The sequence below is a fragment of the Chiloscyllium plagiosum genome, unplaced genomic scaffold (genome assembly GCF_037043375.1).
Source record: "Chiloscyllium plagiosum isolate Xiang-an unplaced genomic scaffold, Cpla_swu_hap1 HiC_scaffold_2, whole genome shotgun sequence".
NCBI classification, from domain to species: Eukaryota; Metazoa; Chordata; class Chondrichthyes; order Orectolobiformes; family Hemiscylliidae; genus Chiloscyllium; species Chiloscyllium plagiosum.
The window spans coordinates 17,365,586-17,393,568 of record NW_028270140.1 but is presented as its reverse complement, the minus strand read 5'-3'; the positions used below and the strand labels follow the sequence as shown (position 1 = coordinate 17,393,568).

The 27,983-nt window shown below is 44.0% G+C and overlaps 1 protein-coding gene across 6 annotated transcripts in view; it reads right to left on the bottom strand.

The window, feature by feature from the left end:
- The window catches only part of LOC122564906 (methylcytosine dioxygenase TET2-like), a 189,886-nt gene that overhangs the window by 73,221 nt on the left and 88,682 nt on the right, over window positions 1-27,983 (bottom strand). For all 6 annotated transcript variants that reach the window (XM_043720374.2, XM_043720365.2, XM_043720355.2 and 3 more), the window contains one exon: window positions 8,699-11,006. In XM_043720374.2, the coding sequence (XP_043576309.2) occupies window positions 8,699-10,961 (2,263 nt within the window). In that variant the 5' untranslated portion in view covers window positions 10,962-11,006. The remainder of the gene's footprint in view (window positions 1-8,698; window positions 11,007-27,983) is intronic.

Here is a 27,983-nt window from a genome sequence, read left to right as displayed (position 1 = left end):
GCAGGATTTGAGGAGCATACGTTGGGAGCATAGGCTGTCAGGGAAGGATGTGGTGGAAATGTGGAACTTTTTCAAAGAGCAGATACGACGTGTCCATGATATGTATGTACCTATCAGGCAGGAAAGAAATGGTCGTGTGAAGGAGCCTTGGTTGACGAGAGAGGTTGAATGTCTGGTAAAGAGGAAGAAGGAGGCTTACATAAGGTTGAGGAAACAGGATTCAGACAGAGCAGTGGAGGGATACAGGATAGCCAGAAGGGACCTGAAGAAAGGGATTAGGAGAGCTAAGAGAGGGCATGAAAAATCGTTGGCGGATAGGATCAAGGATAACCCCAAGGCATTTTATGCGTATGTGAGAAACCAGAGAATGACGAGAACGAGGGTAGGTCCGATCAAGGACAGTAGTGGGAGACTGTGTATTGAGTCGGAAGAGATAGGAGAGGTCTTGAACAAGTACTTCTCTTCAGTATTTACGAACGAGAGGGACCGTATTGTAGAAGAGGAGAGTGTGAAATGGACTGGTAAGCTAGAAGAGATACCTGTTAGAAAGGAAGATGTGTTGGACATTTTGAACAACTTGAGGATAGACAAGTCCCCCGGGCCTGACGGGATATATCCTAGGATTATGTGGGAAGCAAGAAAGGAAATTGCAGTACCGTTGGCAATGATCTTCTCGTCTTCACTGGCAAAGGGGGTGGTACCAGGGGACTGGAGAGTAGCGAATGTTGTGCCCCTGTTCAAAAAAGGGAATAGGGATAACCCCGGGAATTACAGGCCTGTTAGTCTTACTTCTGTGGTAGGCAAAGTAATGGAAAGGGTACTGAGGGATAGGATTTATGAGTATCTGGAAAGACACTGCTTGATTAGGGACAGCCAGCACGGATTTGTGAAGGGTAGGTCTTGCCTTACAAGTCTTATTGAATTCTTCGAGGAGGTGACCAAGCATGTGGATGAGGGAAGAGCAGTGGATGTAGTGTACATGGATTTTAGTAAGGCATTTGATAAGGTTCCCCATGGTAGGCTTATGCGGAAAGTCAGGAGGCATGGGATAGAGGGAAATTTGGCCAATTGGATAGAAAACTGGCTAACCGGTCGAAGGCAGAGAGTGGTGGTAGATGGTAAATACTCAGCCTGGAGCCCAGTTACAAGTGGAGTTCCGCAGGGATCAGTTCTGGGTCCTCTGCTGTTTGTAATTTTTATTAATGACTTAGATGAGGGAGTCGAAGGGTGGGTCAGTAAATTTGCAGATGATACGAAGATAGGTGGAGTTGTGGACAGTGAGGAGGGCTGTTGTCGGCTGCAGAGGGACTTAGATATGATGCAGAGCTGGGCTGAGGAGTGGCAGATGGAGTTCAACCCTGCCAAGTGTGAGGTTGTCCATTTTGGAAGAACAAATAAGAATGCGGAATACAGGGTTAATGGTAGGGTTCTTAGTCAGGTGGAGGAGCAGAGGGATCTTGGGGTCTATGTACATAGATCTTTGAAGGTTGCCACTCAGGTGGATAGAGTTTGTAAGAAGGCCTATGGAGTATTATCGTTCATTAGCAGAGGGATTGAATTCAAGAGTCGTGAAGTGATGTTGCAGCTGTACAGGACTTTGGTTAGGCCACAGTTGGAGTACTGTGTGCAGTTCTGGTCGCCTCACTATAGGAAAGATGTGGAAGCTTTGGAGAGGGTGCAGAGAAGATTTACCAGGATGTTGCCTGGAATGGAGAGGAAGTCGTACGAGGATAGGTTGAGAGTTCTCGGCCTTTTCTCGTTGGAACGGCGAAGGATGAGGGGTGACTTGATAGAGGTTTATAAGATGATCAGAGGAATAGATAGAGTAGACAGTCAGAAACTTTTTCCCCAGGTACAACAGAGTGTTACAAGGGGACATAAATTTAAGGTGAAGGGTGGAAGGTATAGGGGAGATGTCAGGGGTGGATTCTTTACCCAGAGAGTGGTGGGGGCATGGAATGCGCTGCCCGTGGGAGTGGTGGAGTCGGAATCATTGGCGACCTTTAAGCGGCATTTGGATAGGTACATGGATGGGTACTTAATCTAGGTTAGAAGTTCGGCACAACATCGTGGGCCGAAGGGCCTGTTCTGTGCTGCATTGTTCTATGTTCTATGTTCTATCCCTTGATCCCTTGATTCTGAGATAGATAGGTTCTTGAGTCTTAAATTTACTCAATGACCTGGCCTCCACAGCCTTCTGTGGCAATGAATTCCATAGATTCACCACTCTCTGGCTGAAGAAGTTTCTCCTTATCCCCATTCTAAAAGGTCTTCCCTTTACTCTAAGGTTGTGCCCTCGGGTCCTAGTCTCTCCAGCCATCTTCCCAACATCTATTCTGTCCAGGTCATTCACTATTCTGTACGTTGCAATCAGATCCCCTTTCATCCTTCTAAACTCCAAGTACAGACCCAAAGTCCTCAAACGTTTTTCCTATGTTAAGCTTTTCATTCCAGCGACCATTCTGGTGAACCTCCTCTGAACATGCTCCAGGTCAGTATATCCATCCTGAGATATGGGGCCAAAACTGCACACAGTAACTCTGAATGTGGTCTGACCAGAGTTTTATAGAGTCTCAGAAATACATCCCTCCTTTTATATTCAAGTCCTCTCAAAATAAATGCCATCATTGCATGTGCCTTCCTGACTACGGACTCAACCTGTAAGTTTACCTTGAGAAAATCCTGGACGAGAGTACCCAAGTCTCTTTGCACTTCAGACTTCTGAATTTTCTCCCCATTTAGAAAATAGTCCATGCCTCTATTCTTCCTACCAAAGTGCATGATCTCAGACTTTCCCACTTGCCACTTCTTTGCTCACTCTCCTAACCTGTCCAAATTCTTCTGCAGCCTCCCTGCCTCCTCAATGTTACCTGTCCCTCTGCCTGCCTTTGTATTGTCTGCAAACATAGCCAAAATGCCCTCAGTTCCTTCATCCACATCACTAATGTATAAAGTGAAAGTTGTGGTCCCAACACTGAGCCTTGCAGAACACCACTTATCACTGGCTGCCATCCTGAGAAGGATCATTATCACAAGAGAAAGAATACTCGGCAAATCAGTTGGGTAAAGACTAATAAGTCCTTTAGGGGCAAGAAGTGGCCGCAGAGCTAATGGGCACGTTGTGTGCAATCTTCCAAAATTCAGTGGATTCTGAGAGATTCAAGAAAACTGGAGAACTGGAAATGTAATGCCCCTTATTCAAAAAAGTAGGATACACCAAAAGCAGGAAACATTAGGCCAGTTAGACTAAAATCTGTCATTGGGAAATGCAGGAATCTAATACAAGAACGAAAGCAGAGTCAAGATGATTTTATGAAAGAGAAATTGTATTTAATAAATTTATCAGTTCCTTGAGGACGTACTGAGCAATGTGGATAAAGGGGATGCAAAAGATATTGTGTATTTACATTTTAAAATGACATTCAATATGAAGCTACGTAAAAAGGTTACATAAGAATATGATGGGGTAACATATTAATATGCATGGACAATTGACTAATACAAAGTAAAAGATTGGTATAAAATGTGCTATTTTCAATGTCAAACTGTAACTAGTGAGGTGTAGAGTGATCAGAACTGGATCCTCAATTGCTACAATCTATATTAATGATTTGGATGAAGGAACCAGGTATATTTAGCAAAATCTGATGATACAAAGAGGTTGGAAGTTAAGCTGTGATGGGTGTATAAATAATCTGCAGAAGGAGATAGATTGATAATGTAAATAGACCACAGTTTGGAAGACAGAGTCTGACATGGGAAAATGTGTCATTATTCACTTTGGAAGGAAGAATAGAGAAGCAGAGTAGTATTTAAATGGAGAGAGATGGCAGAATGCTGCAACACAGAGAGATCTGGGTCCTCATGTGTGAATCACAAAAAAGTTATAGCATTTATTGGGAAGGCAAATGGAATTTTTGCCTTGCTTCCCCCCCAGGGGCAAGAGTACAGTATGCAAGTAGGGAAGTATTGCTACAACTGTACAGGGCATTAGCAAGGCTGTATATAGAGTACTATGTACAATTTCCATCTTTGTAGTTAAAGGGTGGATGTGCTTACAAGGGAGGCAGTTCAGTGAAGGTTTACCTTGTGAAGAAAGGTTCAACAAGGTGCAGTACTACTTTCTGGAGTTTAGAAGGCTGAGAAATTCCATTGAAGTTCCTGAGGAGGTTTGATAGGGTAGATGATGAGAAGATGTTTATCCTTGTGAGGGTATCTAAAACTCGGGGCACAGTTTCAGCATATGTGGTATTCTACTTAAGTAGAGACAAAGTGAAATTAATTTTCTCAATCATGATAATAATTAGATTCCTACAATGTGGAAACAGGCTCTTCGGCCCAACCAGTCCACACTGACCCTCTGAAACGTAACCCACCCAGACCCATTTCCTTCCGACTTTTGGCCTGTGACCAGTGGAGTGCCACAAGGATCGGTGCTAGGCCCTCTACTTTTTGTCATTTACATAAATGATTTGGATGCAAGCATAAGAGGTACAGTTAGTAAGTTTGCAGATGACACCAAATTTGGAGGTGTAGTGGACAGCGAAGAGGGTTACCTCAGATTACAACAGGATCTGGACCAGATGGGCCAATGGGCAGAGAAGTGGCAGATGGAGTTTAATTCAGATAAATGCGAGGTGCTGCATTTTGGGAAAGCAAATCTCAGCAGGACTTATACACTTAATGGTAAGGTCCTAGGGAGTGTTGCTGAACAAAGAGATTTTATAAATCTCTACAAGGTCACCCCACAGCCTCCGATGCTCCAGGAAAAATAGTCCCAGCATATTCAGCCTCTCCCTATAGCTCAAACACTCCAACCCTGGCAACCCAACATGGTGGATGACATGGTACCACCCAACCCAATTCCATATATCAGCACTTGGTCACACCAGTATTTATTTGCCATTTTTATTGTTCTTGGACTGAGCGGCTTGCTAGGCCATTTCAGAGGGCAGTTAATAGTTTATCACATTGCTATTGGTCTGGGGGAAAATGTAGGTAAGGATAGCTAAAAGCTATCTCAATCCTTAAAGGACATTTGTGAACCAGATGGGTATTTATAACAAGCATTATTAGACTCTTAATTCCAAATTATATTGGATTCAAATTTCACCATTTGCCATAGTGGGATTTGAACCCATTTCTCTTGGACATTAGTCTGGGATTCTGGATTACTATTCCAGCAACAGTAACACAGGCACAGTGGCTCAGTGGCTAGCACTGCTGCCTCACAGCGCCTGGGTCCCAGGTTCGGTTCCAGCCTTGGGTGACTGTCTGTGTGGAGTTTGCACATTCTCCCTGTGTCTGAGTGGGTTTCCTCTGGGTGCTCTGGTTTCCTCCCCCATTCCAAAGATGTGCAGGTCAGGTGAATTGCCTGTGCTAAATTGTCCATAGTTGTTAGGTGCATTAGTCGGGTGGTGGGTTACTCTTTGGAGGGTGGGTGTGGACTTATTGGGCCAAAGGGCCTGTTTCCACACTGTAGGGAATCTAATCTAAAAATAAGAGAGACCTTGGAGTGCAGGTTCATAGCTCCTTGAAAGCGGAGTCACAGGTAGATAGGGTAGTGAAGGCGTCGTTTGGTATGTTTTCCTTTATTGGTCAGAGTATTGAGTACAGGAGTTGGGAGATCATGTTGCTGCTGTACAGGACATTGGTTAGGCCACTGTTGGAATATTGTGTGCAATTCTGGTCTCCTTCCTATCAGAAAGACGTTGTGAAACTTGAAAGGGTTCAGAAAGGATTTACAAAGATGTTGCCAGGGTTGGAGGATCTGACCTACAGGAAGAGGCTGAACAGGCTGGGGCTGTTTTCACTGGAGCGTCACAGGCTGACGGGTGACCTTATAGAAAATTATGAGGGGCATGGATAGGATAAATAGGCAAAGTCTTTTCCCTGGGGTTGGGGAGCCCAGAACTAGAGGGCATAGGGTGAGAGGGGAAAGATATAAAAGAGATGTAAGGGGCAACTTTTTCACGCAGAGGTTGGTACATGTATGGAATGAGCTGCCAGAGGATGTGGTGGAGGCTGGTACAATTGCAACATTTAAGAGGCATTTGGATGGGTATATAAATAGGAAGGGTTTGGAGGGATATGGGCTGGGTGCTGGCAGGTGGGACTAGATTGGGTTGGGATATCTGGTCAGCATGGACGGGTTGGACCGAAGGGTCTGTTTCCATGCTGCACATCTCTATGACTCTATAAATCCCCTAACACTATGGGCAATTTAGCATGGGCAATTCACCTGACCCGCACATCTTTGGACTGTGGGAGGAAACTGGAGCACCTGGAGGAAACCCACGTAGACACAGGGAGAATGTGCAAACTCCACACAGACAGTCGCCCAAGGCTGGAATTGAACCTGGGACCCTGGTGCTGTGAGGCAGTAGTGCTAACCACTGAGCCACTGTGCCACCCCTAATGTTAACGATAGAGGGCCTGATTGGCTGAATGGCCAAATTGTATTCCTGCTCCCGAGTCCTAATCCTCAGTAAGCCCTGTACACACATTCACCCCTGAATTCCAAGAACCACGACTAAACTATGTCTCAGCCTCTTCAACTTTTCTTTCCACATTCTAATTCCAAGCACTGTCTCAGAGAAGCTTACTTTAGTAATCTGTAACCTCATTAACTATGTGCGTTAATGGTGGTACCTCTACCTGTTGCCCTCTCCTTCTTGTACCTGATTTTGAGTAGGCTAGTTCTCTCTCAGCCTTTGATCTGGTGATACATTTCTCTGGTAATGATGGAGCACAGTGTAATGAAACATCACTGTAGCAATTCCTAGCCACTGGAGGGAGGCCCAGAGCTCTCCAATATACTCCAGCTGTATAACATTACCATGCAATCATTGCTCAGTCTTGTGGGAGTGTGGTCACTAAATCATCTCCCACTAGTGGATCAGGTCAATTGGGAGGAAATTAGTTATTCAATCTTGGCATCCTTTCCCAGGTATCCTTTGTAACTTATGTTCAGCAATTAAGGCTTAGATTTTAACAGCTGGCAGCGTTTATCCTGTTGCTGTAAGTTCAAGGTTCCTTTCATTCTCTCACTGTAAGTCTCACTTCTGTAACATTTCTTAACGCTGAGAATTTGGTTCCCTGTGGACTTTGGGGGAGGGATGATGGTGGCACAGAATTATTCACTTTCTATCATTCTCGTGAAAGGTTGTACACCTCCACTCAATACCAAAACCTGTCACTCTATTCTCACCCAGATTCATGTTTGGTGGAAGCAGATTCATTAGTAATTCTCAAACAGACTGTGTGTGTGTGTAGGAAAAGAGGTGGCATTATTGGATTCTTTTATCAAAGAGCAACCACAATGGGCCACCTTCTATGCTCTGTCACATTGTAACCTCTGTGTTCTTGCTCTGAAGAAATTGTTGATAAGAAAGTAACTTCCTCCAGGCTGTAACAATAGAGATTCTCTCCCACTTTTGGCAAGATCTTTCATTTTTCTTTATTGCTACCAACAACAACCTCGCTGCACTGGTAGTGCTCATTTATAAAGTTGATTAAGTTAATACATGACATCAGATATAAGAAAGGAATCCAAGTCATTTATCATGCATTCAAACAAGGTATGGTCAACTATGCCAGCCTGCAAACACTCAGGTGAGTATGCTAACTAGGAGTTGGAGTAGCCCTTCTTCTTCACCATTTATTAAGCTAATGTGTGATCCAATAACTCAAATCCATCTTCCCAAACTGGCACTAGGTGTCTGATTTTCTTTAGTATCCAAAAATCTATTGACCTGTTGTCTTTGAATATCTCAATGACTGAGTATTCTCAGCTCTCTGCAATAGAAAATTCCAAACATCACAACTGATTGAAACATTATTCATCTGAATTTGAAATGGCTATTCCCTTATTCCAGAATGTACTTTGATCCAGACACTGCAGCCAGGGAAAATATCCTTCAACATTTAGTGGTCAAGCCCCTTAAAAAGTTTATGATTCTTTTAAAATCTAGGCAATATGGGCCTCATCTATTTAATCTTTTCATAGGACAATTCTCCTCAACCCAGGAATTAAGTTCTCTACTGTTACACACACTTTAAGGCAGATGTATCCTTCCTTAGGAAAGGAGATCAAACCCAGTACAAGGTAACGTCTCTTCCCTGGGGTTGGGGAGTTCAAAACTGGAGGGCATGGGTTTAGGGTGAGAGGGGAGAGACATAAGAGACCTAAGGGGCAACCTTTTCACGCAGAGGGTGGTACGTGTATGGAATGAGCTGCCAGAGGAAGTGGCAGAGGCATCTGGAAGGTATATGACTAGGAAGGGTTTGGAGGGATATGGGCTGGGTGCTGACAGGTGGGACTAGATTGGGTTGGGATGTCTGGTCAGCATGGACGGGTTGGACCAAAGGGTCTGTTTCCATGCTGTACATCTTTATGGCTCTACTGAAGTGTGCTGTTACCAAGGCCCTGGGTCATGTAGAACTTTTCCATTAACATTGGGAATGCTGTAAACAGAAACTTCGATATTGATTATCCAAAAGAGGAGGAAAAGATCGCATTAGGGTGATAAGTTATAGTGGTGAGGTTTAACTGTTATTATAAAAATGTTGAACTTTTCTCTTTAAGGCCATGTCTCTGATAGTAGCTGTGGAAAATGTTTTTGTCGATATATTGTGCTTCTGTAGCTGACCTCTGCCAGTGAAAAGCTATACAAAGAAGCAAAATGACAGGACTTACCAACACAACTGCATGCTGGGACATCATACTGTGTCTTTTTCGGGGTGTCCAGTAAGCTTTTGATCGGGGGGTCCAAATATTTCAAGGGGGACTCTAAAAAATTACTCAGTGTGGATCCTGGCCGTCTTTTAGTAGGCGTGGCTTCAGTAGATGAACTGGTTTGTAGTGCCGAAGTGCAGTCACCACCAATATCTGACTCTAAGTCTGTAGTGGCAGACAAAATAGTGACAGATCCTGAGGTTTCCACCTTCACTTGCTTGGGTGATTTGATGACGGAAGGTTGTTGGTCAAAGGGTGAAGAGAGCTGGTATTCTTTAAAGCGCTGTTCCAGTGCTTCAATGATGCTCCTCTCTTGTTTCTGGTGGTCACAGCTGAATTGCTGGCTCTGCTGTTTAATAAGGTTCAATATCTCTGGGTCGTCTTTCAACTGGGCACTCGCTGCTGTTGTGGAGGGGGCTGTCGGAGATTCTTTCTCAACCTTGATTAGCTTCTGAATTCCTTTGAGATCCTGCATTCTTCGTAGGTACATTCTCCTTTGAAGCTCTTGCTGTTGGAATAGATGAGCTCTAAGTGCTGCGTTTGTGTGGGACTCCTCTTCCTTCTGGATGCTGGCTGGGCACTGAGGGCTTTGCGAAGCCTGGGGCACTTGCTCCTTCGTGGGGTTGGACTGAGGGACCGAAGGGCCTTGCTCGCTCCTGGGGGCACTAGCCAGCGCGATCAATTCGGCCTGTCCCTGTGAGTGTGGCTGCTGGATGACAGACATGTGGTGTACCTGCTGCTTGGGCTGCTGGACTGGTCCTGCGCCACGCTGAGCGTACTGGACTGGTGGCGAACTGCTGGCTTTGTTGGGCAGCTGAGGGCTCTGGATGGTAGTGCTGCCCGCCCTGTAGGAGCCTGCCCCCTCAGGAGTGCTGCAGTGAGTGGGGCTGAGTTTGGACTCTATGGGCCTTCTATGATGAAGGGGACTGTTGCGGTGGGCACTGTAAAGGGGGTCGTTTTGTTTCTGGGTTGGTTGGGACAGTGGGTTTTCCAGGCTGAGCTGGACACAGTGTTGCTGGTAGCGGTGGGTGTCACCCTGGAGATTTGGCATGGGGCTGCGGCAGCAAAGGCTGGGGGCGAGCCCTTGCTCTGGCACTGCTCGCTGCTGCTGCTGCTCGGGGTTCAGGGGGATACGCCAGGACTGGGCTCGGGCTTTCACCGCTGCCTCCTGCTGGGGGAGCGAGCGGGGCCGGCTCTCTTCCTCCTCCTCCTCCTCCTCCAGCCGCCGCAGCTGCTCCAGCAGCAGCCGGTACTGCCGTGAGTCGGCTCCCTGCAGCTCCGGGCAGGACCCGCCCTGGGCTGGGGGTCGGAGCGCCGGGGACGCCCACTGCCCGCGGGGAGGCGCCCCGTTCTCGGGCAAGCCGCGAGCGAGCCCCGGGCCGCCTGTAGCACCGATTCGCGCGGCTCCGGGCTCCTGGAGCCGGGCGGGGCCGCTCTGAGGATGTAAACAGCGGTCGGGGAGCCCCGGGGGACGCTGCCCGGCTCCCTCGCTCCTGCTCTGAGCCCTGTTCCCGGAGAGCTCGGCTCCAGCCTCTGGCCCCCTCCTGCTCCTGCTGCATTGCTCCGGGCTGACTCCCAGCAGGTACCCGGGGTAGCCCCATACAGGCACGGGGTTGTCCCTGAGGTCACCCCCTTCCTCCTCCTCCTGCTGCTGCTGCTGCTGCTGGGTGTCAGTGCAACCCGTAGCACCGTTTGGAAGTGGCTTGCCCCCCAGCAGAGAGAGCACGTCCCCGTTCTTGTAGCTGGGGCTGACCCTCTTGTGCATGCTGCTGCTGCTCGCTGGGGCCGGGGGCTCACCCGGCCAGCTCTGCCCTTGCACCTCCCCCGGGACCCGGCTGCGCCCTTTCGGTTCGGCCCGCTGCTTGTCCGCGTCCGGATTCCCAGCAGCCGGCTCCTCCTCCTCCTCCTCCAGCTTCATTTTCTTTGAATGTTGGAGCCCTGCTGCTGAAGGCTCGGCCAGGACATGTTTCACGCCGCCGTTGGGGACGCCGAGCTTTTCCTGCTGAGGCCGGGGGCTGTCACAGTTTTCCGAGATTTCCTGAGCGTGACCCGCTGCTGAGTTGCTTCTCACACCGTCCCATTTGCAGTCTCCATTGAACTGGTGTTGCTGCACCTCTCTTCCGTTCTCCCCTTTCTCTGTGTGCTGCTCAGGAGAGTGATAATGGATCGGTAGTACTGGACTCAGCCCCTTGTCCTCGACATGACCGACTCTTTCCTGTTCCATCTGGTCTGCCTGAGGGCCATCCACAAAGTTACCCACTGAACGTATCTGTCGGTGGAAGGAGAAAAGAAAAGATTCTCTTTACATTTTCTGAAGTGGCAAAATACACCATCTTCACAAGTTAACGCATACCATCGGTTTAAAGTTCAACTAATCTGTGCCACATTGCAGACAGATATTAAACACTTCAACATTCCCCTCGTATTCAGTTTAGTTAACAGATGTGAGATCCCACATCACAGATGTCAGCTGTATGTGTAAATGCTCAAAGACTGACTAACCCACAGCAAGCAAATCTCGCACTCTCTTTCAACCACTCCACTCCACTCCAAAACACTGCTGCACTACATTTTCTTGTACACTCTTTGGTAAAATCTCTAAATAAAAACCGAAAGAACTACGGCTGCTGAACGTCAGAAACAAGAACAGAAATCGCTGGAAAAACGCGGCAGCATATGTGGGGAGAAGTCAAGAGTTAAGGTTTCGGGTCTAGTGACCCTTCCTCAGAACTGGTTTTGTTAAAAAATATCTAATTTTTTTTAAAAACAAATGCAAAAAGCAAGAGAGAAATAAAACTATTTACACTTCACAAACAGCCTACATGTTGTGTTGTGGGGGGTGAGAAACTGTGGAATATGAGCAGCAACTGCGTTTCTGTGCGGTACCCTCTATGTAACCCTGACAGCAACTTTGTAATTTTGTCCCAAAACATTCGCCTGCAGTTTCAGTGGGATGTAGTTCGGTAGTTTTAGGATATAAAAGTGAGTAATACTGCCTTCTATCTTTTTCCAAAGTTGGCGTTTTAGGTGCACTAACAATAGGTCAGAAGCTAACCCTTGGTAACTAAAGGACCCATTAAGATGGGGAGTAATGCATTTTCCCGCGAAAAGCACGTACTTCCCACCATACTGAGGGGAAAACAGCAAAAAGTTGGGCTGAGCTCATGTCTCAGAGTTGTTGGTCCCCTTTGGATTATGCACATAAGGGACCTAACTCATAGTTAAAGCCCTTCGTTTCAACAATTGTTTTTGCCAGAGCCGCTGAGTTTTCCAGCAATTTCAGATCTCAGCAGGTCTGGTTAGGTGGATGGGTGATGCTAAGTTGCCAGTTGTGTCCAGGGCTGTGTAGTTAGGCGGATTAGCCGTGGGAAATGCAGCATTTCGGGGACCGGATAGGTCTGGGTGGGATGCTCTTCAATGAGCCAAAATGATCATCCCTGCTTCCACACGTAGGGATTCTATGAAATTTCTAGACCGCTGAATCATAAAATTCTATAACCTCAGCTTCCCCAAGCTCCCCTGGCTTCCTTTCATCCAATGCACCGTTTCTACATTATCATTCTTAAACCATGATCTTCTCCTCTTATTTTAGCTTTAAAGCTCTTAACGCAGCTTACAGTGCCTGTTTTCTTTAATGTGGACTGCACCATCTTCCTGATGCCAATTCATTAATTGTAAACACTCCAGAGATTGCATCCTGCACTTTCACTAAATCTTTGAGTCTTCCTTCATTGAACACTACATCTAGTCATCTGCTCATTCCCTATTATTATAGCCTTTATTCTCTCCCTTTCATTATTCAGTGTTTGATTTTCTTCAGGACATACGATCTGTTTATTTTTGAGACATTTCACTGCATCTGCAAAGTTATGACGGTGGAAATTATTACTGTGTTATACATATGCTCAATCAATTCTGTTCTTAGCCTTTTGCATCCAGATTGAGGAGGTGTCTATTCTAAAGACCCGGAATTGGTTTTCGTATGCTTATTTACTGGGACCTTTGGAAGCCTGACACTACTATTTTCAGCTTAGTGGTGATTCTATTATCTCTGGGTTGGAATGTTATTTCCCAAACCAGAGATTTGTGCATATAGTACTGCACTTAAATGTATAGATTAAGGCAATAATACATTGATAGAAATGATGTCAGTTTCTTGGAGCTGATGTTATTTCAAAGAAAAATTGAATCGCTTCTCTACATCCTGCCTGTTTTTATCCAACAATATCATTGAAAAATATAGATTTTTATGCTTATTTTCACTCTGGTGTTTGAGACACCTTGTAACATTAATTACATTTCAAATGTGTGCAAAGTAATTTGAGATATCCTAAAAGTTGTAAAAGGTACTATAGCGATGCCAAATAAAAGCAGAAAGATCTGGCAGCAACTATGGAGGTAACTGGACCTGAAACATTAACTGATTTCTCTCCATAGATGCTACCAGACCCGCTGAGCAATTTGTTTTTGTTTCTTATTTCCATCATGTGCAATTTTCTTTCTTTTTGCTGTATAAATGCGTTGCTCTCTGTCCCTCACTCTCACTGTTCCATTTCTTTCCACTCTTTTGTTTCATCTCCAAATATCCAAATGCTACTGGATGTAGGTTTGCTCGCTGAGCTGGAAGGTTCACTTTCAGATGTTTCATCACCATACTAGGTAACATCTTCAGTGAGCCTCTGAATGAAGCACTGGTGGTGTAGCCCCCTTTCCATATATTCTAAATAGAAAGCGGGCTACGCCACCAGTGCTTCATTCAGAGGCTCACTGAAAATGTTACCTAGTATGGTGATGAAACATCTGAAATCGAATCTTCCAGCTCAGCGAGCAAACCTACATCCAGAACCTCAACGTGAGCTACAAATCTTCTCAAAACTCGCTATCCAAATGCTACCTTTTTTCCAGTATGACTGAAATGTGGAATTTGATGATTTTCACCCTTGTCAGTGTGTCAGGAATGTGAGATAACTTTGTTAGTGTGCAGAATATTTCAATGACTTTTATTTTAAAGTATCACCTATGATTCCTAATTCTGTATCATTTCAGAACAGCAACAGATAGCAAATGTCAAGACCTAGAGGTTTGGTGGCTGATGCGATATCCTACTGTAACTTTACCTAGAGACTGGCTGGAACCCCAGAGAAATCACATGAACATACTTGCACAAAAATTAGGAGACCACTCCCAGAATTTCCAGTTCAAGGTGATTTCCAGAAGCTGCAGTTATAAATAGACAATGAAAAGAAGCTCAGAATCACGCAGCACCTTGTCATGTTTTCATGGAATTCTACAAAACCTTTTGAAGCTCAGTCATTGGTGATACTGAGAAGTGCAGCAAACAATATATCTGTTCCAAAATCAGCAAACAATGTATCTGTTCCAAAATCCCCAAACAACACATCAGCTGTACTGTTTTTTTTGTGATGTTGATCGAGGGATGGCCAGGATACTGAGGGAATCCTCTGTCCTTTTTTTTTGCGCAATGTCAACTGATCTTTTGCAAACATCTGAACAGACAGTTTAGTATCTTGTCTCTTACAATGCAGCCCTCCCTCAATACTGTACTGCTGTAATGGAGTATCAGTTTGTGTACTCAAACCTTGAAGATGAGACTACTATCACTGAGCCAAGGCTGATGCTAAACCTTAGCTTGTCAAATACATTCCAACATATTCTGCACCAAACTTCTAATTTTGGTGAGAACCTCCAGTTTTAAAACTGTTAAATAGCCGTTCCAATGTAATATAGTTGGATTACAGAACCTGCAATGTAACTGGCCCAAAAAATATTGATCTTCTATCAAGCAGGCAAATAAAGAGAATCTACCCCCGCCCCCAACTCACTGCCTTCCTGTCAAAGGAGCAGACGGTTGTGGATCCTAGTCATGTTGTAAATAACAGCTTGGTGTTTCTAATCCAAGCTGTGAGGAAACTAGAGCTTAGGTCACGCTTGCTGAGTATGGAATTCTAAAGCTCCCACAGTAATGGGTGTTAACCCTTACACTGTTCACTCTGCCATACTTCAGTTTAAAATTCGAAAGGACTTGGCTTAATGACCCTTATTTACCTCTCCTACTTTAAAGAAAATGTACTTTGGTCAATTTGCAAGGGAGCTGGCCTTACTCCTAACTGAAACCACAAACTAATTGGAAATATGCTTTTTTGCAGATTCATATCGTACAGAAGAGGCCCTTCAGCCTATAGATTATGCGCCAACAATACTACACTAAACTTACACCCGTCTAGATTAGAGTGGTGCTGGAAAAGCACAGCAGGCCAGGCAGCATCCGAGGAGCAGGAAAATCGACATTTTGGGCAAAAGCTCTTCAACAGGAATGAAAGGTTTTTGCCCGAAATGTCAATTTTCCTGGTCCTCGGATGCTGTTTGACCTGCTGTACTTTTCCAGCACCACTCTAATCTAGACTCTGATCTCCAGCATCTGCATTCCTCACTTTTTTGCCTAGTTAAATTTACACCTGTCCCACATTCCAGCTCATGGTCCATAGCCAAGCTTTCCTGTGCAGCCTCTTCTCTCTCTATCACCTGTGGAATTTACCAGAGTTTCCACTGGAAAATAATTCCTACGTATCATGGTATTATACAATCCCTACAGTATGGAAGCAGGCCGCTTGACCCATTGAGTCCAGACCGACCCTTCGAAGAGCAGCCCACCCAGACCAACCCTACCCCTGTAACCTGACATTTCCCAAGGCTGATCCACCTAACCTGCACATCTCTGGACACTACGGACAATTTAGCATGGACAATCCATCCAAACTACACATCCTTGGACTGTGGGAGGAAACTGGAGCACCTGGAGGAAACCACACAGACACGGGAAAAACATGCAAACTCCACACAGTTGCCCAAGGCTGGAATCAAACTCAGGTCCCTGGTACTGTGAGGTAGTAATCATAGTATCATCATAATAATAGAAGCAGGAGTAGGCCATTTGGCCTGTCGAACCTGCTCCACCATTCATCAAGGTCATGGTTGATCTATTCATTGTCTCAGCTCCTCCCACCTGCATTATCCCTGTTAACCTTCATTCCCTTACCACGCAACTGGGTCTTGAATATTTTTAATGAAACTGTCTCGACTGCTTCCTTGGGCAGACAATTCCATAGATTTACTGCTCTCTGGGAAAAGCAGTTCCTCCTCATCTCTGTCCTAAATCTACTCCCCTTAATCTTGAGGCCATGTCTCATCCACCAGTGGAAACAACTTGTTTGCCTCTATCTTATCTCTCATGTTCATAATTTTGTATGTTTCTATAAGATCCCCCCTTCATTCTCATGGTGAGAGCAACAGACAGGAGATTCTGTGGTTGCAAATGAGACTGCAAGTGGTATGCCGCCTCCATGGTGACAGGGTGAGGGATATCTCGATGGAGTCTACAGGATTCTTAAGGGGGAGGGAGAGCAGCCAGAAGTCATGGTACACCTCAGTACCAATGACATAGGTAGGGAAAGGACTGAGAACCGGATAAGAGAATATAGAGAGTTAGGTTGGAAGCTAAAAGGCAGGACAAGCAGAGTAGTAATCTCAGGATTGCTCCAGGTGCCACGGGCTAGTGAGGCTAGGAACAGAAAGCGAGTGCAGATGAACACATTGCTGCAGGTGTAGGAGGGAGGGTTTCAGATATGTGGATCATTGGGATATATTCCAGGGAAGGTGGGATCTGTACGAGGACAGGCTGCACCTGAACTGGAGGGCGCCAATATCCTGGCCAGGAGGTTTGCTAGAGCTCTTCGGGAGGGTTTAAACTAGATAGGCAGGGGTTGGGAAACGGAGCTACAGATCAGATGATGGAGTAGGTAGTGAACAGTCAGATACAGCGTGCAGACAATCAGAGGAGGGATGTTGGGTGTCTATTTCAACGCAAGAAGTATTAGGAGTAAGGGTGATGAACTTAGAGCATGGATCAGTATTTCAAACTATCATGATGTGACCATTAGAGTCTTGGGTATCACAGGGGCAGGAATGGTTGTTGGATGTTCCAGGGTTTAGATATTTCAAAAGGGGGGGGGGGGCTAAAAGAGGTAGGGGAATGGCATTGCTAATCAGGGACAGTATCACAGCTGCAGAAAGGGAGGTGGTTGAGGAGGATTTGTTTACTGAGTCAGTATGGGTGGAAGTCAGAAACAGGAAAGGAGCAGTCACTTTATTGGGAGTTTTCTACTGCACCCCCCCCCCCCCCCATGTGTTGGATTGGATGGAGGGTTGTTATAGGTTGCAGCAGGACATTGACAGGATGCAGAACTGGGCTGAGAAGTGGCTGATGGAGTTCAATCTGGAAAGGTGCAGAAGTAACTGGGCTGTTGTCATGGGTGACTTTAACTTCCTTAATATTGATTGGAGCCTCCTTAGTTCAAATAGTTTGGATGCAGAAGCTTTTGTCAGGTGTGTCTAGGAAGGGTTCCTGATGCAATATGTAGATAGGCCGAATAGAGGGGAGGCCACATTGGGTTTGATACTTGGCAACGAATCTTGCCAGATGTCCAATTGTCGTGACACAACTCCCTGACCTTTACTATATTCATGGAGAGGCATAGGAGCAGACGGTAGGTGTAAGTATTTAATTGGGGGAGAGGGAATTACAGTCTGAGGAAGTAGGGGAGATCCTTAATGAATACTTTGCTTCAGTATTCACTATTGAGAGGGACCTTGACGTGTGAGAGGACAGCGTGAACAGACTGACATGCTTGACCAGGTTGATGCTAAGGAGGAGAATGTGCTGAAAATTAAGAAACAAAGGGCTAGATAAATCCCCTGGACCAGACGGGATATACCTAGGTTACTACAGGAAGCGAGGGAAGAGATTGCTGTGTCTTTGGAGATGACTTTTGCGTCCTCACTGTCCACTGGAGTACTGCCAGATAATTGGAGGTGACAAATGTTATTTCCTTGTTCAAGAAAGGGAATAGGGATAATCCTGGGAGCTGCAGACCAATCAGTCTTGTGTCAGCAGTAGGAAAATTATTGGAGAGGATTTTGAGAGGTAGGATTTATGACTACTTGGAAAACTGTAGTTTGATAGTATGGTTTTGAGGGGGTCAGGTCGTGCCTCACAAACCTTACTGAATTCTTTGAGGATTTAACAAGACACATTGAAGTTAGAGTAATGGATGTGGTGTACATGGATGTTTAGCAAGGTGTTTGATAAGGTTCCCCACAGTAGGCTCATTCAGAAAGTAAGGAGGCATGGGATACAGTGAAATCTGTACAGAATTGGCTGCCCCATAGAAGATAGAGGATAGTGGTAGATGGAAAGTGTTCAGCCTGGAGCTTGGTGATCAGTGGTGTTCCGCAGGGATCGGTTCTGGGACCTCTGCTCTGTGATTTTCACAAATGATTCGGATAAGGAAGTAGAAGGGTGGGTTAGTAAGTTTGCCGATGACATGAAAGTTGTTGGTGTGGTGGATCATGTGGAGGGCTGTTGTAGGTTGCAACGGGACATTGACAGGAGGCAGAACTGGGCTGAGAAATGGCAGATGGAGTTCAACCTGGAAAAGTGTGAAGTGATTCATTTTGGAAGGTCCAATTGGAATGCAGATTACAGGGTTAAAGGCAGGATTCTTGGCAGTGTGGAGGCAGAGGGATCTTGGGGTCCATGTCCATAGATCCCTCAGTCACCCAAGTTGTTAGGGTTGTTGAGAAGGTGTATGGTGTGTTGGCTTTCATTATCAGGGGGATTGAGTTTAAGAGTTGCGAGGTTATGCTGCAGCTCTACAGAGCCCTGTTTAGACCGCATTTGGAATATTGTGTTCAGTTCTGGTCGTCCCATTATAGAAAGGATGTGGAAGCTTTAGACAGGGTGCAGAGGAGACTTACCAGGAGGCTGCCTGGACTGGACGGCATGTCTTATGAAGAGAGGTTGAGGAAGCTAATGCTTTTCTCGTTGGAGCGAAGGAGAATGAGAAGTGACTTGATAGAGGTGTACAAGATGATGAGAGGCACAGATAGAGTGGATAGCCAGAGATACTTTCCCAGGGTGGAAATGACTATCCCAAGGGGGGACAATTTTAAGATGATTGGAGGAAGGTTTAGGGGAAATGTCAGAGATCAGTTCATTACACAGAGTAGTAGATGTGTGAAATGCACTGCCAGTGGTGGTTCTAGAGTCAGATACATCAGGGACATTTAAGTGACTCTTGGATAGGTAGTGTAATGAAGGGTATGTAGGTTAGTTTGATCTTTAGAGTAGGATAAAAGGGCGGCAAAACATCGAGGGCCAAAAGGCTGGTACTGTTGTGTTGCTCTATGTTCTTCTAAATTCTAGCAAGTACAGTCCCACGCAGCTCAATGTTTCCTCATAGGGTAACACCCTCCTCCTGTATTAACCTGGTGAACCTCCTCTGCATTGCTTCCAAAGCCAGTATATCTCTCCTCAATTAGAGAGATCAGCACTGCGCACAATACACCAGATGTGACCTCACCAACACCTTCTTCTGAACCCTCTCCAATTTAACAATATTTTTTATAGCTGGGAGACCAGAACTGGACAGAGTACTCCAGAAAAGGCCTCACCAATGTCATGTACAACCTCAACATTACCTTCCAACTCCTATACTCAAAGGTCTGAGCAATGAAGACAAATGTCTTCTTAACCACCCTTTCTGAAGGTGATGCAAACATCAAAGAATTATGTACTTGAACCCCTATGCCACTCTGTTCAACAACACTGCCCAAAGCCCAACTTTTAATCGTATAACTCTTGACTTTGTTTGTTTTAGCAAAATGCAACACCTCCCATTTATCCAAATTAAACTCCATTTACCACTCTTCAGCCCATTGACACAATTGATCAAGATCTGTTTGCAATATTAGATAACCTTCTTCGTTGTCCACTGTTGATCACTAATTTATGAGTATGGAATAATTTATATTCTCAGATCAAAGGAGAATGTAAGAGGCAAGTTTTGTTTTAGTGGTAGGAGTCTGGAATGTGCTGCGAGGGGTAGTGGTGCAGGCAGATACAATAGGGGCATTCAAAGGGACTTTTGGATAAGCATATGAATACGGTAGAAATGGAAGGAAATGGACCAAGGGCAGGCAGAAGAGATGAGTTTAATTTGTCATGTTTGGCACAACATAGTGGACTGAATGGCCCATTCCTGTGCTCTACTGTTCTATACCAATTTTGATATAATTGCAAATATGAAATGTGCCTCAACATCGAAGCTGAAATGTAACAGTATGCATGCTATCAGTGAGGAGTCTTGTGGGAATGGGGAACATGATATTTCATTCAATGGGAAAGCAGGCAACCTTTTTTATTTGCTGTCCACAGGTTGGGGAGACTCCCTCTGGGAGTCATGCATTGGAAATCATCCAGAGGACACTGCACTTCAGAAATAGTTATCACATTTAGAGCAAAGAAGAACCATCACATTTTGCTCAAATAATAGTGTGGGTTGGTGGGAGGAATCTGAAATATTGCTGGGAGTGGATGAAAAACATTGCTGATGTACATTATTGGAATGGGTGGATCTAAATTATTGGGATATGGGTGGATCTGAATGGAATGATTCAGATAACAGTCTGCTGTGTTTTTGAGTAGGATTAAAATCTGTTTGAAGTCAAACAGGTTTCACAACTTCTCAGTGCCTGCCTCTGACACTCACTTCTGATCTGCTGCTCTTAAGAGTCAATGAGCTGCAAACTCTTTATTACCCTGCAGTGTGGTACAATACCAGCCAGCTTTGTGGAAGGTAACTTTGTAGATAAGCCACCATCCTGCAACAAAGTTGGTCATTTTCCCATCACACCCTAGCAGCTGGTGAATGCCACCCCTTGCTGACTCTTGCCTTTTAAACCAGGACCAGTTTCTCAGGATGTAGGCACACTGGACAGACCAGCAATTAATTGTCCATTCCTCATTGTCCTTGAAGATAAGAGAAAGGGCTAATTTCTTGAACCACTGCATTCCATGCTGGATGGACAGTGCTTTTGGAAAGGAACTTCTCAGATTATGACCCAGGTTTCAAAATGCCACTTCTTGTCCCTCACCATGCAGCTTTTAGCTGAGGAAAGTTCTATTTGGTTTTTTTTAAACAGCCTAGTACTGGCAACTCAAGATCACTAAGGACCAAATCCTGTTGAGGGAAAGTAGACTATTTTCAGTTGCCCACTCGATTTATATTCGATAGATGTAGATTTTTGGATAGTCATGCAAAAGCTCGTATTTCAACGGAATTACCATCTGAGAAAATAAATTACTCCATACCATTAAACTAATGATAAATACCTTCCAATTATTTTGTAATCTTTATTGCACTGGCATTTGCCTACATGTTTGCTTGTTCTTGTGCATTACACAGTGAGCTATGGCTGTTTGCTGGTGGCAACACTTAGCATCTCAAAGTGTGAATTTAAAGCTGATCAAGCTGGGAAATTGAACTCCATAAATCTGCTAAGCTGTCCACTGGGAGAAACAGTGATCGTATCTGCCGGTTCGACCAAGTCACAAATAGTTCCCTGCAGTCCCTCAGGATAAAGAGCCTGTGGATCCTGTCCACGTGGTTAACACTAACACTAAAAAGGCCTTGCAAACCACTCATTTGCAAAAGCAATTCTTGTGGCCATTAAATCTTGCCAGTGTCACCCATTTCCCAGGGGCAACGGACAAAACAAAACTCAGAAGGGGCACAAAACCCCTCCAAGATTCTGCTGCTTCTCCCACACCACTACCATAAGGGAGGCCAACAAGACCCATGATTCTGTGTCCATGAGTTGCAAGGAAATAAGACAGCTCAGTGGTTAGCACTGCTACTCACAGTGCCAGAGACCCAGGTTCAAATCCAGTCTCAGACGACTGTCTGTGTGGAGTTTGCGCATTCTGCCAGTGTCCGTGTGGGTTTCCTCCCACAATCCAAAGATGTGCAGGTCCTGACGAAGGGCTTCTGCCTGAAACGTCGACTGTCCTGCTTTTTGGCCCTGCCTGAACTACTGTGCTTTTCTAACACCACACTCCCGGCTCTGATCTCCAGCATGTCCAGTCCCCACTTTCTCCTCTGTGCTCAAATTGCCCAATGATCAAGGAAGTGTAGGTTATGTGCATTAATCAGGGGTAAATATAGAGTAATAGGGTAGGGGAATGGGTCTGGGTGGGCTCCTCTTCAGAGGGTCAGTGTGGACTTGTTGGGCCAAATGGCCTGTTTCCACACTGTAGGGATTCTGAATCTTCATAAAATCAGAGTCCGAAGTTTCTGCTCTTTAGATTCTAGTGGGATGGGAGTGTGTTGGGCGAGAGAAGAGTATTGGCCATGATAAACATGCAAACAGGCCCCAGAAAAGTGAATAACAACTTTTATAGATTGAGTCCTTTTTGCCTGTTTGAAGTGACCTCCTCTCCAACCTTCCCCTAACCACCACTTTAAGTGGGCAGATGGTAAGATTTCCAGCCAACAAAGAAACAGAAACCAAGACAAATCACTGACACTTGCACTAACAATCCCAAAACAGCACTGCGGCCCCCGCCACTGATAACACAAACTCCTGAAGTGCCAGTACTGGAATTGCAGTCCTAGTATAACCTCTGGCATCTGTGACCTGTGCAGTTTGAGCAAGTTGCTTCACCTCACTTGGAGTTCAGCCTACAAGCTGCTGATCATTTTAAATTCTGCTAAATATACTGAACAATGTTCCTAATGAGCTACAATTTAATTATTGGCATCTTTTTCTACAGTGCCAAGTTCCAACTTGCTTCAGTCGAGCCCATAAGCTTATTGAAATCCAATCTTTCCCATTCACCACATTTCAATGGGCATAATGAAGGACATTTGGCTTTGTTATAGCAAGGAAACACCAGTTTAGTTTTGGCTACATGTTGCCCTTGGATTGGTCAGGGTGAAAGCCTGTTATCCTGCCAATCTGAGCCATGCAACTATGCAGGAACTAAACAGAGACTTGGCATGCTCTCGTAAGAAGGAACAAAACTAAACTGCCCTTCAGCAACTGACTGGCACCCAGCACAACTGAAGCATATAAAGACACATGCAGGAGTCTAGCTGTACGTCAAATCACGGTAAGTTAATAACTTTAAGAACAGGAATTGGCCATTCCAGCGTATTTTGCCATTTAGTTACACGTCTGATTCGCATCTCAAATCAATTTTCCACCACTGTCTCACCAATACATCGAGAAACCAACTAGAGAAACAAGCCAATATAACAAACACAGAGAGTTGCCGATGCTGGAAACAAAGGCAGAAAGTACTGGAGGAATGTAGCAAGCCTGGCAGCATGTGTGGAGAGAGAAACAGAGTTAACATTTCAAGTCCGGTAAGCCTTTGTCAGAACTGAAAGAATAACTGGAAACAATGCATTACCCCTGTTTTTCTCTCAACAGATGTTGGCAGATCTGCTGTTTCTCCAATAATCTGTTCAAGAGGACAGGCCATTCTCGATTGGGTATAATGTAATGAAAAATGAATAATTGGTAATCTAGTTGTGCAAGGTCCTTTGGAGAAGAGTGACCAATAATATGATAGAATTCTACCCATCAGGTAGAGAGTGACACAGTTAATTCTGAGACTAGAATCCTGAATCAAAAGAGAGGAAACCACAATGGAATGAGGCATAAGTTGGCTATGATTAATTGGCAAATGTTATTTAAAGGGATTACAGTAAAAGGCAATGACAAGCAAAGAGCACATGGGTGTCTGCAACAATTGTTCATTCCTGACTGGCACAAAAGTAAAATGGAAAAGATGGCCACACCATGACTTACAAAGGGAATAACAGATTGTATTAGATCCAAGGGAGAGGCATTCAAATTGGCCGGAAAAAGAAAACAGACCTGGAGCAATTTAGAATTCAGCAAAGGAAAATAAAGGGTCTTATTAAGAAAGGGAAAACGGAATATGAAAGTAAGCTTGCAGGGATTTAAAACTGGCGAAACCTTTCTGTGGATATCTGAAAAGAAAATGATTGAAGACAAATGCAGATCGCTTACATTCAGAAACAGTGAATTTATAATAGGGAACAAAGATATGGCTGATCAACTAAAAACATAATTTTGGTTCTGTGTTCATAAAGACACAATACCATACCAGAAAAGATGGACATTCAGGGTTTAGTGACAGAGAGGAACCGAAGGGAATCAGCATTGGTGAGGAAATTGATGGGATTGGAATCCAATAAATCCCCATGCTCTGATAATCTACATTCAAGAGTACTTAAGGAAGTTGTCCTAGAAGTAATGCATCGGTGGATATCTTTCAAGATTCTTTAGACTTTGAAACAGTTCCTATAGATTGGAGGATAGCTAATATATCTCCTTAAGGGAGACAGAGAGAAAACCAGAAATTATAGACCAGTCAACCTGATATTGGCAATGGAGAAAATGCGAGAGTCGATTGTAAAAGAACAAATAACTGAGCATTTAGAAAACCATGGTAGGATCAGATAGAGTCTGCATGGACTTACAAAAGGGAAATCCGGCTTGACAATTTTACTGGACTTCTTTGAGGATGTAACTAGCAGAGTTGATCAGAGGAGCCAGCGGAGGTGGAGTATTTAGACTTGCAGAAGGCTTTCAACAAAGTCCGACATCTGAGACTAGAGTGTAAAATTGAAGTGCATGGGATTGGAGGTAGTGCATCGAGATAGATAGAAAATTGGTTGGCAAACAGGAAACGAAGAGTAGGGGTAAACTGTCTTTTTTCCATGTGACTTGGACAGACTAAGTGAGAGGGCAAGTACATCGCAATTGATTAATCCACAGAATGTATGTGAGGTTATCTACACTGTTTGCAAAAACAGGAAAGCAGATTATTATCTGAATGACTTTAAGATGAGAGGGGGAAATATGCAATGAGACCTTTGTATTCTTGTACACCAGTCAGTGAAAGTAAGCATGCAGGTGCAGCAGGCAATGACGCTAAATGGTATGTTGGCCTTCACAGTGAAAGGATCTGAGCAGAGGAGCAGGGATAAGAGATTCTGAGGAAGGAAGTTTTTGCCTAAGAGGGAGTGCAGTGAAATTTTTACCAGAATGATTCTTGAGATGGCAGGACTGATGAATGAGGTGATATTTAATTGGTTAGGATAATGTTCACTGGATTTCATATGAATGGAGGGGTGGGAAATCCCATAAAAACCTATAAAATTCTAACAGGACGAGACAGGCTAGATGCAGGCAGAATGTTCTCTATGGTGGGGGAGTCTAGAACGAGGAGTCACAGTCTAAGGAAACAGAGTAAACCATTTATGACTGAGATGAGAAGAAATTTCTCAGAGAGTGAAAGAGACAGAGAACTGTCTAGGCCAAAATATTGCATGATTTCAAGGAGGAGTTGGATCTAGCTAAAGGGATCAAAGGATATGGGGAGGGGGGGGAGGAGAGAGAAGAGAGCATAAATAAACTGGGTTGGATGATCAGCCATGATTGTAGTGAATGGAAGAGCCGACCTAAGGGCTGAATGGTCTACTCCTATTTTTCTGTTTTGTACTTTAATTATCTCATTTCCTCAGGTCTGTAGTTCCCAAGCTCTGTTTCTTTCATTTTGGAATACAGTGGAGTACTTTTCCCAATCATTAAAGGAAGTATTCTCATGCACTGCAACATTTATACAATGTTGATCAATGCAGTGGTTAAAATACCTTTGGGGTACAGCCTCGTGGTCAATCACTGAAGGCAAACCTATAATAGAATAGCTAACTATTGAAGAGATTGTGATTTGTACTTCAAAGCCAGTGAAATAAGGAATCAAAAATAGCTGATATTTTTCACTTGCACATCCACTTGACTCATCATTTCTATGAAATGCCATGAACCATATGAACTTATGGAAGAGCCTTGATTCTATAAATATTGTGGGCTGTTTGCTGGAATCAACGCAGGCAGCAAGGGTGGGGGATATTGGGTCGGTTAGATGCCTGCACCCCAGGTCCGGGAAAAATCTGGTGCAAACGGGATGTGGCTACAAATTCTTGAATTGGGTCTGAATCACCAGTTTTAAAGTATGACTCTGCAAAAAAAAAAAAATCCAGGCCTAGACTTTGTTCAACATTGATGGAAATCTGATCTGATTGGTGAAAATCTGATTGAATGTTGAAACGTATCAGTCAAATCAGTTGAATATAAATTGGAGGAATTCACAATTACATTTTATTCTGATCAAACTGCATTTTGACCAAGTCCAGTCTCCAAAACACACTAACCATGATATTCACCACATGGCATTGTAGAACAAGAGGGCGGGGCTATGCTCAAGAAACCCAGAAAACTGATTCGTTCAGAAACCATTGTGTTGCAACTCACATCCGTTATGACAGTAAATGGCCTTGGTATAGCTTTTTCTAAAATAATCCTGCATAATGTTGTTGAACGTCCCCTACTATTGGGAAAAAGTGAGGACTGCAGGTGCTGGAGATCAGAGTAGAGGGTGTAGTGCTGGAAAAGCACAGCAGGTCTGACAGCATCCGAGGAGCAGGAGAAGCCTGATGAAGGGCTTCTGCCTGAAATGTCGATTCTCCTGCTTCTCGGATGCTGCCTGACATGCTGTGCTTTACCAGCACCACACTGTGCCCTACTATTGTTCTGTTAGGATGTTTATGAAGGGTTTCCTCTCAGTCCAAAATCAGTCATAGTGTTAACAAAAAAAGACCAAGTACTGACTCTTGAGGTGCATCAGCTCCAACCCTTCTCCAGTTGCAGTAACTTTTATTAACTCTAAATATTTCTCAACTGTCATTTAACTAACTTTTTTACACAAGCAGCTACATCTCCCCTTATGCTATATGCCTGAATCTTTTGCAACAAGTTTCCTGAGATATTTTATTAATGTTCTGGTATTCCCTATCCAGCACATAAAATCCACTCCCTTTCTACATACAAATAAATTATTCAATATAAAAATAAACCTCTTTAATTCAACAAACACAACTTATTTAAGAAATGAGTGCTGAATGCTTTTGATTATCTTCATCTCCAATTACTCACTAATTTGATCTCAAGTTAAAATTATAAAATTATTTTTTCCAGTGTCTGCTCATGATTCGATCCTTCTTTAAAATATTAAGATATTGTAAAAAAAAATTGACAGATCTTTTTAAAAACCTGATGCATTATTTATCAGTTTCACAAGTTTAACCAGAAAGCTTCCAATAAGTGTCGAGAAAATTGATGGTTAACGTTCCGTGATCTGTGACAGTTATTTATGAAAATTACTGAAAGTCTGATAAGTTACTAATTCTGCAAGTGAACAGAAATTGAAAATCTTGAATCATCTTTGATCTGTACCAAATATAGTAATTCTTGTAGACTGTATTAGTGTGGAAATACAGATAGAAATTAGTGGAAACTCCCAGCAGTCTGCCTGGTAAAGGTGGACTCATGTTCTGGGTAGCAGCAGACCTGCTGAGAGGTCCAATGCCAAGCACTTTAGATTTCCATCTTTCAGCACAGTTTCCAGTTGAGTAAAAATGAAGTCATTTTTACTGTGACTTCCTGTTACATGAATACTTTGTCCTGATTTTGTTCCATTACCACATCTACACACTCAGTTGGTACCATAATTTGCAACAGCTGAAGTTTCAATTTCAACTGAATAATGGTAACTATTTATTAATTGTATGGCCATAAAAATGCAACTTTTCCACAAAATGCATCTCCAAATCATATTCAAATATCTTATTGAGGAATGCTGCATTCTTTGAGGAATCAGACTTTGAGATGTTAAACTGGGGTCCTGTCAGCCCCTTCAAGTTGAGGTAAATTATTTGTTTATAATATGTTGAAGAAAGGCAAAGTTTTCACCAATATCCTAGCTAACATTTATTCCCTTAACTAAGCGCACTCAAGTCAGACTAATGATGCATTGGATAAGCGGTAGAGTTAGTTATCTCAAACACTTCTTGGGCATACAATGCAACATACAGTTCTCTCAGAAGGTGTCTCACCAAAATATTACAAATGCAGATATAGAGTTATACAAAGTAAAGCTTCCCCTACATTTACACATTCCCTAGGCCATACATAAGTACAGTGTAGTTTTGAATCTCCCATCGCATTGTCCATGCCCTCCGGTCTGAAAATACACTGAATATCTACAGAAGAACTATCCCTGTACACTGTTCCATCAACACACTCCAGATCAGATCAGATACAGAGTAAGTCACTCACTGCAATATCCCCCTCATCACACTTAAGTGAGGACAACTGTGTATTTATAGAATAAAGCTCCTTCCTTGCTGTCGTTGCAGTGACCAATGGAGTGCATATAGGTGTGGTGCAGGTC